This window comes from Ammospiza nelsoni, chromosome 4 (genome assembly GCF_027579445.1).
Source record: "Ammospiza nelsoni isolate bAmmNel1 chromosome 4, bAmmNel1.pri, whole genome shotgun sequence".
NCBI lineage: Eukaryota > Metazoa > Chordata > Aves > Passeriformes > Passerellidae > Ammospiza > Ammospiza nelsoni.
Genome location: NC_080636.1, coordinates 18980653 through 18994320, shown reverse-complemented (window position 1 = coordinate 18994320; position 13668 = coordinate 18980653). Strand labels below are relative to the sequence as shown.

General features: G+C 43.6%; 1 protein-coding gene across 7 annotated transcripts in view; it reads left to right on the top strand.

Annotated features, from left to right (window-relative positions):
• The first annotated feature begins 3245 nt into the window (after positions 1–3245).
• Positions 3246–13668, top strand: part of ABLIM2 (actin binding LIM protein family member 2) — a 130482-nt gene continuing 120059 nt past the window's right edge. For all 7 annotated transcript variants that reach the window (XM_059469946.1, XM_059469944.1, XM_059469940.1 and 4 more), the window contains exon 1: positions 3246–3397. In XM_059469946.1, coding sequence (XP_059325929.1) covers positions 3382–3397 — 16 coding nt within the window. In that variant the 5' untranslated portion in view covers positions 3246–3381. The remainder of the gene's footprint in view (positions 3398–13668) is intronic.

Here is a 13668-nt window from a genome sequence, read left to right as displayed (position 1 = left end):
TCAGCTGGACCTTTTTTAATGCAAGACACATAATATTGAATTGTTTCTTTACATTTACAGTGCTCAATTTTTTTTTCTTTACATCAAAACATATTCCCTTACCCCAGGGAAGAAACATAAATATATATTCCCTTATGTGAGGAGGATGCATTTCTGATAACTGGGATGGTTACAAATTCAGTAGATAGTGAAGATTTTATTTTCCTGATACAGCTAATACAATAGAGAAAACACAAAGATGTACTAAAGAAAGACATAGAATTTAAATGCATATGGACAGTAAAATGTAAAGTTCTTCCATAAAATTATCCAAATAATACTGGTGGAGATTTTTTAGAAAACATTTCTATGCTAGAAAGTGCATTTGTCTAGCATAACATTTTTCAAGCATTTTCAAAATCAATGCTCTTAGAAGAATTAAGGATGACACTGAGGATGTGAAGGAAGAGACAGGATCATCAGATTTGTCAGGTGCCCATTGAATTCCCAGTAATGACAGAAGTGGTGCAAAGTGCTGACAGGTCAAAGGCTGACTCTTCAGTCTTCTTCACTGCAGCTGAACAAGCTGATTGCTTTCAAAAATGAAAATCAAGAGATGACTGCCCACTAGCCTGAGATTGGTAACAAGAGGCTGAATATTACAGCGCTCCAAAGAGTGTATCTGCCCATTCTCAGGACAGATCATTGTCCTTAAAGGTTTGAGCTACTTATTCTGTGACTTGGTGCTCAGTTTAAATTGTTTAGTATAAGCCTTCTTGGTAACCCTTTCTGGACGGTTTCACTTTGACTGTGAAATTAACAATTTCACCACACTTTTGCTATCAACCCTTTTCAGGCCAGCTTATCATAGAAGAAGATAATTTTTTTTCCGGAGAGCAAGGATAACATCAAATTCAACAGAATTCAGAATAAACTCTGGCAACTATTTTTGCCACAGACCACTCATCCACTGAACTGTGACCTTTTCCCAAGTAATGCTTGTGTCATCTGTGTCTTCCATGATACTGAACTACCTCCAAAAGTCATTGAAGCAGGGTTTTTTCTGGTAAGCTTGGGAAATGTCTTTTTTAGACCTTTCAAGTGCTGATTACTCCCTTACTCACTGGTTGGAGTAAGGAGATCTTATCAGAAGCAGACTGTGATTTTTCCAGGGGTTCACAGGAACTTTTAATCAAGCTTGTGGCAGGTGGCATTACCCTAAACAAGGGGAAATTTGAAATCCATGGCTTGTTTCTCAGTGTTTCCAAAGATCTGGCTCTGTGAGGGCACTTTGAGCAATTGTGTAGTAACCTTGACCTTTAAGTTGTCTCTGTGACTTGTAGGAAAATTTTCCAAAACATCTTGTGGCCCTGGGGTTCCCACTGCAATGAATTTTGAAAGGCTTTAGCATACATTCTCCTTTTGCCACCCAGCAGAAGGGTCAAACTGTCTTTTAGCAGCCTTCAAGCCCAAGGCTGTTTCCTCTTCATTACCTCCAATATGGATTGTACACCCACCACATCCAAGACAAGAGTTCTGTCAAATTTAGCTTTTAAAGCAACACTTATGCATAGCCACAGGGTTACTAACATCAGTCAGAGATTGCCTTGAACTTATGATGATTATTATTTGCAAAGACACTTCATAATTAAAACCAAAGTTGGTAATCAAACAACAAAACTCCAGAACAAATGACAGAAAGTGACAGCAGCATGGTACTGAAGTTGCAAGTCACCCATTTTAAGGAATGACTAACTAGAGTAGGAGTGAAGGGTGGAATCTGATGGAGCAGTGTAAACTCATAAGTGGCACAGAGAAAGTGAAAGGGAAATGTCTGCTTGCTATCTCTTCAAGAATGAGCAGGTATAACGTAAAAATAGCAAACAGCAGGTTCAAAACAACAGCAGATAGTTCTTCACAACAGACAGTTCAGCTGTGAAATTCCCTGCACAGGAGGATGTAGTTGTTTGAGGGGGGCCTGGGTTCCAGCTACAACTGGACAAGACAACAGAAGAAAATCCACAGAAGGTTCTTCTAAACAAAGAATACACATCTGGCTCAGGAAATCCCTCAGCAGATACCCACTGATGGTGGCTGTCAGGAATGGGATGTTACTTGTTTGGATTGTCTGATCCTGTGGCTGTTCAGATTGCAGGTGACAACCTCTGGACATAATCACTGCCATTCTTCCTGATGGCAGTGATTATCTCCAGAGGTTCCCCATGCTCAGCAGACAAATGTCATGAGAGCCATAAGGTACTGCCGTTCTTACACAGGGCCAAGGACCACGATTCTCTATCAAAGTGTGATGTGTAAGCACTGCTACAGAGCTCATCTCTTCAGTTTCAGGTGGAGGCTGGGAAAGCTGTGTAGGTTTTGTGCTTACAACTGTTAATTGAGTTATAACTTTTAGGCAACTGTCAGTGGAACAGAGCAGACTGATATTAATGCAAAGCAAGTCTTCACATCCCTATTTCCTCATGCTGTTACTGTAACCCCAAGCTGCCCTGAGCACAGTCTGAAATCAGCATCAGAGCAGCTGTGCAGTACAGCACGCTTATGCAACCACGCTGGCTGCTATTGTATTTGTTAACACAGATGTTTGTTTCTTAAAAAAACATCCCATCAATTCTCACAGAAACAAAATAGATTTTCAGATAGATGAAATACTGAATAAATCGGTATTTAATAAACAAATGGCTCTAATAGTAATTGTGTGCGCTTGTACTTTCAAATCCAAAGGATCAGTGAAAGTTCACCTGCTCCAGAAAGCATTGCTTTATCCTGCTGAAGGCCCAGACCTGCTGCCAACACCTTCCGTGCGGTGCAGCGCTGCGTGGGAGTCCGGGCTGCGCTGGGGAACAGTGCAAGCATCCTCATGGTCACTGCCGGGCGCTTCGGGGACACGCCGGAGCACATGTGCACCTCACGGCTTTCCCCGGCCATCGTACGAGCCCAGCACCAGCGGGACAGGAAAATGCAGAGGGAGATCTCAGCCGCAGGGCGAGGGAGGCCGGGCGGAGCGGTGGCTGCCGGCAGGTGGGAGCGGGCTGCGGCTGGGGCCGAGACCCGGAGAGAAGTTTCTGCGGGGCGGGGGTGCTGCAGCAGCTCTGCCCGCAGCAGCGGCGGGGCCGGAGCCGCAGCAAGGCACGGAGGGGGATGTAGTCCGCGGGGCTGCCTACACTTCCCAAGGTGCCGCCGTGCCATACTGAGCGGAGCCGTGCCGTGCCGTACCGAGCCGAGCCGAGCGGAGCCGCGGCGGGACTGCGGGTGCCGGCACCTGGCGGCGGGGGCGGAGCGCGGCGCGGCCCCGCTGCGCGGCGGGCGGGGACGGAGCCGGAGCCGGAGCCGGAGCTGGAGCCGCCCGCGGGGCGCGGTGACGGCGGCGGCAGCGGGAGCGCCATGAGCACCGGCACAGGTAGGAGGGCGCGGGGGGCGGCCGGGACCCCCCGGGGCATCTTTGCCGCTGCCCAGCTCGGGTCCGTCTCGTTGCAGCGCGGGGTGCGGGCAGCGGCAGCTGGATAAAAATTGCTCACCTAAAGGCACCCGAAAATACGAGAATCTGTATGTGCGCCTGTGGCGGGGGGAGCTGCCGCAGCCGCGGGCGCTGCCGGAGCCTCGGGCGCTGTCGGGCGGGAGGGGCTGCGGACCCAACGCGGGGCTCCGGCAGAGCCGCCCCCGCCCCGGGCGTCCCCCACAGCCCCGGCCCGCAGCCCGCAGCCCTGGGCATTCCCCGCAGCCCCGGGCGTTCCCCGCAGCCCCGGCCGGAGCCCTCAGGACGGGCTGGAGCGGCCGCGGCCGGGCCGCCCCGGCTCCATCCCTGCCGGTACCCAGCGGCTCGGGCGGCTCGGCGCGGCCCCGCAGCCGAGGTGCGGTGCGGGCGGCATCAGCTGGTGCCCCGGCATCCCGGGTGGGAACACACAGCTTTTCAGACGGGGATATTTGGGTTAAAAACCGGCCTTTTTTGCTGGGTGAGATATTGTGGCGGTAGAGAAGGTGGATGTCAGGGATGTGCCACGGTGCCCAAGCTAGGATTGGCGCCCGGAGGAATCCAGTTGCCCAGGGCAATACAAAACTAATTTATCTTGTGATACATGCAGGATTTGAGAACTGACTTGGAACTGTATTTTTTAGCGATTCAGCATTCATCTGCGTTGAGTGTCGGCGGGGGGTGGTTACTTCAGAGCACAGCCGATTGCAAAATATTACAGTCCTTAAGGCAAATGCAGGATTGTGCACAGAGGAGAGGGGACTGTGGGAGGTGGTTGTGTATTTCGTTTGTGAGGGTAACTGTAGTGCTAAATATACGCTCTACCACAACAACAGGGAGAGGCTGAATAGCTACAATTATGTGGTGACTCTGTATGTCAACATGCTTAATCATACCACATCCTCGCAGCGAGCCAAAGGGGAGCCTGCTGCAAGCAGAGAGGAGAACGAGCTCCCGGTTAGGAGAGTGAGTGACCTGGGTCAGGCACCTGCTGCAGATTGCAGCTGAAAGCCGAGTCTGGCATTTCCTCGTGTTTGTTGATGGTGTAAGTGCTTTCGTGTGTGCTGATTGTCCACGTCCTCACATGGTCTGTGGGTGAAACACGGACTGCCAGCATGCTGGTCTTCTCTCTGGAAGTGCCCAGGCCAAGGCAGGTGTGCAGGTGAGAGCAAGGCATGTGTTGAAGGGTGTTTGAACTAAAATAGAAATCCCTAGTCTGTTTCCTGCCTTTAAAGAGCATCGGGATAATTGACAAGAATGGTAACATCTCCTTTGGCAATGGTGAAATGCTGGTATGGAATCCTCTCCTTGGTCACCTGGCTGTATGTAATGTTGAACTGAAGAACATGAAACACTGAGAAATGTTTAAATTCTATTGTGGTAGAACTGAGCCTGGTAGAGTGCAAATTTTTCTCTCTATAATATTTTAAATGTCAGTTAAATATATTCTGAAGTTATTAGCCCAGTAGAAAAGTTAGTGCAGAAGAGACTTGACACAATTCTATCTCAGTAATTGCTCCAAACACGGTGTAAATTAAATAGCAAAAAAGAACAGTGCCAAGATAAAAATAACATCCTGGGAAAAAAGAGTGGAAAAAAACCCTGAGAGTTCTTAGGTCTAATTTGAAAGAATAACTGGCAGTTTTAGGAGTTTTGGTTTTAAGTATAGGGTTAGCTTTGATCTTTACAGATTTTGATTTTGTGTCTCTGTGGGGGCTATGTAAACAACCTGCAATCAATTCTCATGATAAATTAAATGTGAGGAGCCCATATCTACTCAGTGAAATCAATGGAAATTTTCCATTAACATTGATGGGTCAAGTATTGTACAACAAATTCAGTGCCAGGTTTGTTTAAAATTGCTGTTCCCAAAAGATTTCCACCAAAATTACTATGGAAAGGCTTTAATTCAAAGTCTGCTGTTTACTCTAACAGAAATATATTTCTAGTTCTGCAAAGAAAACAAGGGTGCAGTGGTGTGTTAAAATCAGCCCCACATAAGTTCCAATGAGCTGCTGCATGGTTTGGTAATCTAGGAGAAATTCCCAGTATTTCTCTTACTCTTGAGGTGGAGCAAACAGTTGAGAATCTGCCTTATTACTCCAGAAACTTTTGCTCAGTCTGTGTCCTCTCTTGCACCAAGGCAGCACATCACTCACTGTCTGCATCAAGAGGGTTTCTGGCAGTGCTGTGACACTGCTTTGCCACTTTAACCATAACATTTGGCATTAGATACAGAAATGCTTATATTTGGTAAGGGTGATGTAGTTTGTAATATATTGATAAAGGTAATACAATTTGAAATGGTTCAGTAGTACATGCATTGAGCCATTGTCCTGATGAATGGCTGCAGACTCAGGCTATAATTTTAAATCTAGAAAGCATATGATCACCTGTTATAGTAAGACACAGCTCAGATGCATCATTACGTGTGTTGTAATTAGATTTTTCCACGCATGATTTTCCTCAGCTGCCTTCTATATATACTTACCATTGGTTTTGGCTGAGACTAATTCTAAGAAAGAGCCTATTCACTGATTTTTATACCTTGGAGATTTGCATGAAATGGTTGTGCTTTTAGGATACTAAAGGTACTTTTAAGAGTTTATAATATGGTTTTTCAGTCTAATAATTAAGTTCTTTGCCATCTTGAAACCATAGCAAGAAGAACAGAATAGGTTAAATATTTGAGATTGTGAAAATGAGGTTCTCCTCAATTCCCAGAAATAGGGTAACATGATGTCTATTATTTAAGTGAAAAAAGGGAATCACAGAGCTAATTACATACTAGGTGAGTTATCTTAGATTAGATTAAATTAAATGTCATGACACAAATTCACACAGCTATTTAGTCTTTAAATATTATATTAAAGGGGCAATTTGATTGCATGGATCAGAGAACAGCTAATGGAGTGTCACAGCCCGAATGGAGCCGGAATGTAGTGGCTCTGGTTACAAAAGAGGTTACTCAGGTTGGTCACACAGGGTCCACCTCAGCTTGGAGATGATTAATTCCTTTTCAAAGTTCACATGCGACTATGCTGATAAGGATCCTCCCTAGAGACAAAAGTTATGATTGTTTCAGACTGTGCTATATTTTATACTTAGATACAGAATTTTTCTTTCAGCCCTTCGTTCTGGGCACTGGTAAAAGAGCATTGAATTACTAGACAGGAGCACCAGGAGGTCAGTTTGCTTTGGAGTTTGCCTGCTAATGAACATGCTACCTTATAAGGTGCAATCCTACATGTTTCATAATTAAACAAGAGTAGAACTACTTCATTTCATTGCCATTTTAGCCAGGTTTCCCTGAAAAAACCCAACAACCTCTATTTCCTGATGGTATTTTCTTCCTGAAAATTGGGTTGAATTGCAAAGAGTCTATTTAATTTCTTAGACTGTAAAAATCAGGAAACTGTATCTTGGGATTTGTTAAGGTTTTAGGGAATTCTGTACAGCTCCTAAGAAAATGGTTTCAGCTCAGTGCATGTATCTTTTAAATGGCCGCATGTTCTTGGATGGTAGAAACGCACAGCACAGTTAGGAGAGGGTGAAGTAGGTCAGAAGAGATTCTCAGTGATGTCACATCAGCTGGTAACTCCTGTCTGCAGGACATCCTGTCTCCTGGTGGCCTTCCCATGCTGCCCAGGTGCTGCAGCCCATCTCTGGAAAGGTGAATGGTTCTGCTTAACAGAATCCAGACATTTGGCTTTCTGAGTGACGTCTCCTCCTTGCTCATTTGTCTGTTTGCAGTGCAGCACCTGCCCGGTACTGAGCACCTTTCTGGGCTGGTATGGGCTGGTGTCTGTTCACTTCTGACTGCCCCTGCAGTACCAGGTACAAGCAGTCTGCTTTCAGTTTTGCTCCTCAGGACATTATTGCTTATGTACTTAATCACCAAGAATTATCTTTGACATGAAAACATAGAGTGTCACTGTCATATTTTCTGGAAAAATCCCTTTGCCAGGATTTCTTCTCCTGGGAAGCTGAGAAGCCTCAGAGAAAAAATGAAACCAATAATTATCTGATTGCTTCTCCTGTGTTTTGCTGCTTTGGAATGTGGTTGGATATTGTTTATCCAACATATGAATTGTTTTTACTTAATGACCAATCACAGCCAGTTAGCTGTGCTGGGACTCTGGAAGAGGTCACGAGTTTTTCATTAATATCTTGTTGACCCTTCTGTAAGTATCCTTTCTCTATTCTTTACTACAGCTTTAATATAGCATTCTTTTATATAATATAAGTATATGAAATAATGAATTAGCCTTCTAAGAACATGGAGTCAGATTCATCATTTCCTTCCTGCCATGGGAGACCCCGAAAATACCACAAGAGAGGTCTAAGAAATGTAGAGACAATTGAGAACTACCAGCATGGCTGCTTTTATCTCTCTTCTTCTGTGCAACGGGATGGCCAACATTCAAGAAGAAATGAAGAAATCCTGATTTTAGTTTTGTTCGATTTGACAAACAATTCATCTCTACACAAATTAAGGCTTTAGCAGTGGAAACTCCTCTTTCCTGACTGCTGTTAATTGTAAGCTCACTGCTGCATTTTCCAGTCCTCTGGGGGTTTGCTGGTACCATTAACTCACCTTTGGACCTTGGGTTCTCCAACCAAGCACCCAGCACTCACAGTAAAGAATTAAACACCTTTGTGTTGAAAGGGCTTGTGCTGCATGGGGCTGTTAGAAACAGAGCTCTGTAAGTGCCAGGATGAAAGGGGGCCCAGGCAGCAGAGCTGGGTCTCTGCACAAGCCCAGCATCAGATGGAGGGTGGAGCATGGGCCTTGGAGATTATTGGACAATTTGCTGGCTTGCTCTCTGCATCCTTAAATATAACCTTAAGGCAAACATTTCTGAATTTATATTATTCCCTGTGTCAAGATCCATTAGCAGCATGTCAAGGTCCATAACTGTTACCATCTAAAACACTGGAATGTTTTCTTTCACAGCTTATTAGTTGATGTTCGTGCTCTGAAATCTAGATGGAGTGTTGTTCTGCATGAAGTGTGGTTACTTATTTTTCCATTTCAGATAAGAAATGTGAGATGAATAAAAACTTTGTTCAGTAAATATTTCTGTAGCTTTAGGAGCCGTTTTTTCCCCTTTCTCTTTAAAATCAAATCTTTCTACTGGCATTAATCAAATTGATCATTAACTATATCTTGAAGACTCTCCTGATCTTATGGGACAAATTTCTTGATCTGTAGATGAAAGAAATCAAAGTCTAAGTGCAGGTGGCCGTGAAAAATACAAATTCCTCAATTGCAGGAGATCACTAGTGATGCTTTGAAAATACTTTAATGTTCTTAATTGCAGGCTGGTTTTTTCCTACTTAGAAACTGCTATTTTTAGGTTTAAGTAATGCTGTCATTGTAAAACAGTAACAGATTGCAGTTGCTCCTCATGGTGGATATGAAGAACAAATGTGTAATCTTGGTTGTTACTGCATAGTAGCTGCTCACAAATACAGCATCCAGTTCCTTGGGAAGTTTTTAAGTACCACTTCTGTCAGTTCATTTCTAGCATGAGGCACTGTGATACTTCAGAGGAGCACGAAATATGGTTGTTCGTCTTCCCTTTTGCCAAGTTCATTTGTGCTTCATTGGGAGAAAAATCCCTCACCTGTACAGGTTTATGGAGTGAAATAGCTGGTGTGGTGTACAAAAGGGAGCACTAAGCATTCAGTGCTTGTGTTCCTTCAAGTCTATTTCAGGCAGTGACAAAGTAAGATTGAATTGCTGTCATACTGTTTGTATGGTAAAATTCATGGTGAAGTAGGAGTTAAAGTTTGATGCATATCATATGAAGAACAAGCCACAGAACCTGTTCTGCTTAAGTGTCAGGCAAGAGCTTTTGTCACTTTAAAAAATAGGTCATATACTTCCTTCTCCTCCTAAGTATATGACTTAGAGATTATATGACATACAGTATGTGACTTAGGATAAAGGGAGTTTCAGAAGTGATTCATAAGGCAGTTTACTAGTTGATGTCTAAATATATACTGGGATCTTTGCTGAGCAACTCTGAGTGGGACTGAATGAATGGGCAGCCTTGTATGCAAGGATTCATGTGGAGAGTTCTTGATCAGGGACCACTTTGTATTTTCTTTACTTATTTTGACCTCTGTCAAGAGATTTTACTGAGGTACGTTTATAAATCCTAGACTGCTGTAAATTTTGCAGTTTAAAATGATGTGAATGCCCTAGAAGTCATGAAAAATACTTTTACATTTTCCTATTTGTTTTTGTCTCAGTTGCCTTCATTTGCCTTGCTCTGTTTACATGTTCTTTCCCTCTCTTTTCCTGTTGGTATTCTCAGTATTGGAAACTCAGCTGGAACCTGCAAGTCAAGCAGGCTTTTCTGTTCTTCACTTTGTAAGACCCCACTGAGGATATTTGACTGAGTTCAGCTGGGAAGTTTGGCTTTTTGGGTCTTGTAGAATTTTCTATGATGTTTCCTTTGGCTTTGCAATACCAGCAGCATGAAGGCAATCACCTGGTTACAGTTTTAGATGCAACACAGATACAGAGGATCTAATCTTTAAGGTCACATACACAGTTGTGTACTGATACCAAAGGAAACCATAGAAATGGCTGTGTTGCCACTATTACCCTTGACAAGAAGAAGATGGGAATGGAAAAGAGTTTGCAGCCAAGTGCCTTAGCTGGGACACACACGGGAACAGCTGGGGCTGCGTCTGTCTGTCTGTGCCGTGAGTGTCTGGCACTGGCCCTGGCACCTCACCCTGTGCCTTGCACATATGCTCTCTGTTCTGCTGTCTGTCAACCTGGCTGCAAGTCAGGCTTGCCAATCCAGGGCTTTGCCTGTGCTCTGTCCCTGGGTTTGCTGGGCAGCTCCAGCCCTGCTCAGACCAAGCTCAACCCTGTGCTCTGCTGCTGGCTTCAGGCAGTGACAGGAACATTCCTGGGTGCATGTGATGGGTAAGTACTGGTGATAAGGGTGGAGAGTTGCTTCTCACTGACCTTTCCATGACTAATAGTGTAACTGAGCTGTGATGTTCCCACTCACTTGGTCAGCAGAGTGGACCTGCCAGGATTGGTGCAGTGAGCATGATGGGGGAAGCTGCTGTGTGCTTCCCTTGAGGGGGTGGAAAGCTCTGCTCTATAGATCCACCTGGAAAAGAGAGACAAGACAGAGGGGAACTGAATTGTGTTTTTCAATCCCCCCAATGGGTTGATGAAGGGAAGATGAAGCCAAGCTCCTCTCCCAAGGGCACAGAAAAAGGGCAAGAAGCAACAGTCAGGAGAAGCAGGAGGAGTTCATGCTGGTTGTAAGGAAGAGTGAAATCCCAGTGATCGTGCTTGAACCCAGGAGGGAACCAAGAAGGGTAGCAGAGGGGCTGTGAAGTATCCAGCCTCTGAGATTTCCAAAATTTAATAGGCCAGGTTGCTCCAGCACTTGCCAAACTGAAGATTGGTTTGCAGTCAGCTGGATCTTTGGGCATCTGGTCCAAAGGTTTTGGTGGGTATTTGAAACTGTCCTTACCCATGACTGAAGAGCATCTGTTGTGTTGCTACAGAGATCCAAAGGCAGATTAATCTTGAATGTTTTGTGTGGCCATTTACCAACCAATCTTCCTGGACATGTTTTGATGCCTTGTTCCTGCCTTGGAAAATTTGAGAAAAATTAGTGTCAGCTGTGTGTATGAACATTGGTAAGCTTTCCTGAACCAGACCCCGTGGAGAAACAGGGCTTATGTATCACAGATCTCTTGAACAATTGCCTAAAGATGCAAACCTGTCCTGGGGTTATGTATGTGCAGCTGCAGAGCCCCTCAGCTGGGACAAGGAGTTTGGTGTGAAAATCTTAAAATATCATCACCCATCACTGTGAACTGCAGTGTTTTATCTCTTTGAAACTAGGGCATTTATTTATGTGCCTTTGTACAGAATTAGGTGCAATCATTTCAGCACCTTTGTTCTAATACCCACATGTTTTCATGGTACCAAACTAAGGTAACAAGCATCCACAGATTGCCTTAATGTGTTGTCAGTGAGAGCATAACCAAAGCTTTTCTAGCATCTTCTTTACGTGTGTATGAGCAATGAGACCTTTAGTAATGATAAAACATAATAGATTGTGTTTCAGTTTGCTGACATTTATTGTCATTATTTCATATCATTAGGCTGTCCAGCTTGGATTGAGTGCTTCTGTGGCCCAGTACTTATTTCCAGCTGTGCCCATTGTCCTGACCTGGGAGCTAACAATGACAGTGGCTGTGTCCATCTTGGACATGTTTTTCAAGGCGGTACTAAGGGATCATCACCGCAGATGATGAATTTTAGCTCCTTTTTGGTAGTGTGGCCTAAATTTCATTAAATGCATAAAGCCAGCTTAACAAAGTTCTATTTATATCTTAATAGAGCTGCCCACTGGCTCTGCTGCAGATTTGGTTGTCTAGATTATTAATAGGATTTTACCTAAGACTAAAGCCTAGGTTATGCTGGGAACCCTTAACTTCTGTTACTGCTAAACTTTAGGGTTAAGTCAAATTTCTGGTCTGAAGTCATGTGATACATTTTCAGAAAAACTGCTGAAGCAATAGTCACATTTTGCATTTCTTTCCATAGATCTATAATTTTAACTCGTGATATGTCTGAGTTTTTTCCCAAGGTCAAAGCTGACTTTTGATGGGAACAGCTCAGGCTGTGTCCTGTGAAGTTGATGATGAGATTGATGTTAGGGGTGTGCTGCCAGCTCTGGGGAAATGCTCAGCTGAGCTTTCTGTGTCTTGTCTCTGAAGCACATAAGGTCTACATGGATCTAGAAGCATGCCATAGTCGTGCCTATTTTAGAAGGCAGCAAGCAGCACGAGCTGCAAATTTAAGTTGGCAGGAGAAGCCTGGCTGTTAAGCTGAAGCTGTCAGAAACTGCCACAATGTTGGTTGGATGCTCGATTTACCTGTCCTGCTCAGAATTAGAAAGATGGAGCTTCTCAGGCCCTTTTTAAATACAAGGATAAATAGTATTTTTGGAACTATATAGAAATCCTGTACATTGGATGAATTCCCAGTTTCCATCCTAGTAATTTTGCTATCATACATGTGTTTTGTATGGTCAGTAATTATGTATTTATTACAGTGATGGATGCTTTCAGTATAGCTGTTTGCACCATGGGCATCAAAAAGCACAAATATTTCAGTTCTGCATTCCATCTTTAATTCCAGTTACTTGCATAAACCATTTCTGAGACACTGCCTAAGTTATGGGTCAAACTCAGTTGCTAAACCATCTAATCCTCTCCTACTTTTCTATATGTGGTTGTTTTCACTCATATATCCCAATAGTGAGTTGCTTGCAAAAGCAGAAATGTGTTCTTTCAAGACAATAAAAGGTATTGAACATATCCCTTCTCCTGACAGTCCATTTCTGTGCCAGTTACACTGCATGCTTAGAAAATGCTGTATTGGTTTGCACTTTTTAAATTAAAAAAATAATTTTCTTTTTTCCTCCGGTGAGCCTGAGAATCTGTTTTAAGGAGTTGCACATCCGTTTTTTGAGAGACCTTAGCAGTGGGTAAACAACAAACCTTGACATTTTAAAGGAAGATTCCTACCCTTAGCTTGCCTTGTGGCTCTGTGCTGTGGATCTGAAAGGCAGATCATGTCTCTTGTGCTGGAAGGCAAAGGACTGAAATTTAGATAGCCCCTGTGAATTTTCTAGGGAAATCATTGCAACTGTGCTGTGGAAAAATAATATTACATGGACATTATTTCCACTGCACTGATATTATGGTACCATTAAGAATTAACACTTACTAAAGAGCCAGACTGGTCACAGGCTACCTGGCATTTCATCTTGGCAGCTCTGGAGCAGTGGGGAAGGAGCACTTTGGGTGGGCAGTAGGAGCTGCACATCCACAAATCCATTGGACAAAATGGCTTAAATCACAAACAAATAAATCACCCTATGTCTTCCACTCCTTCCTGTCTCTAGGCTGCTTCCAACATGGCTCTTGAATCTCACTGTCAGTGTTAAAATCTCTTTTCATCAATTTATTTCAACTTTTATTGCATACTTCTTTGTAAGCATCCTGAAATGGTACCTCTTAAAGAAAGCAATAATGCAATAAATATCATGAAAACTTTTAAATACAAATAATGAAATTATTACAATAATTGCTGTTATATCAATATTCCATGAATTTTTTCTGACTGCAGTTTATATCGT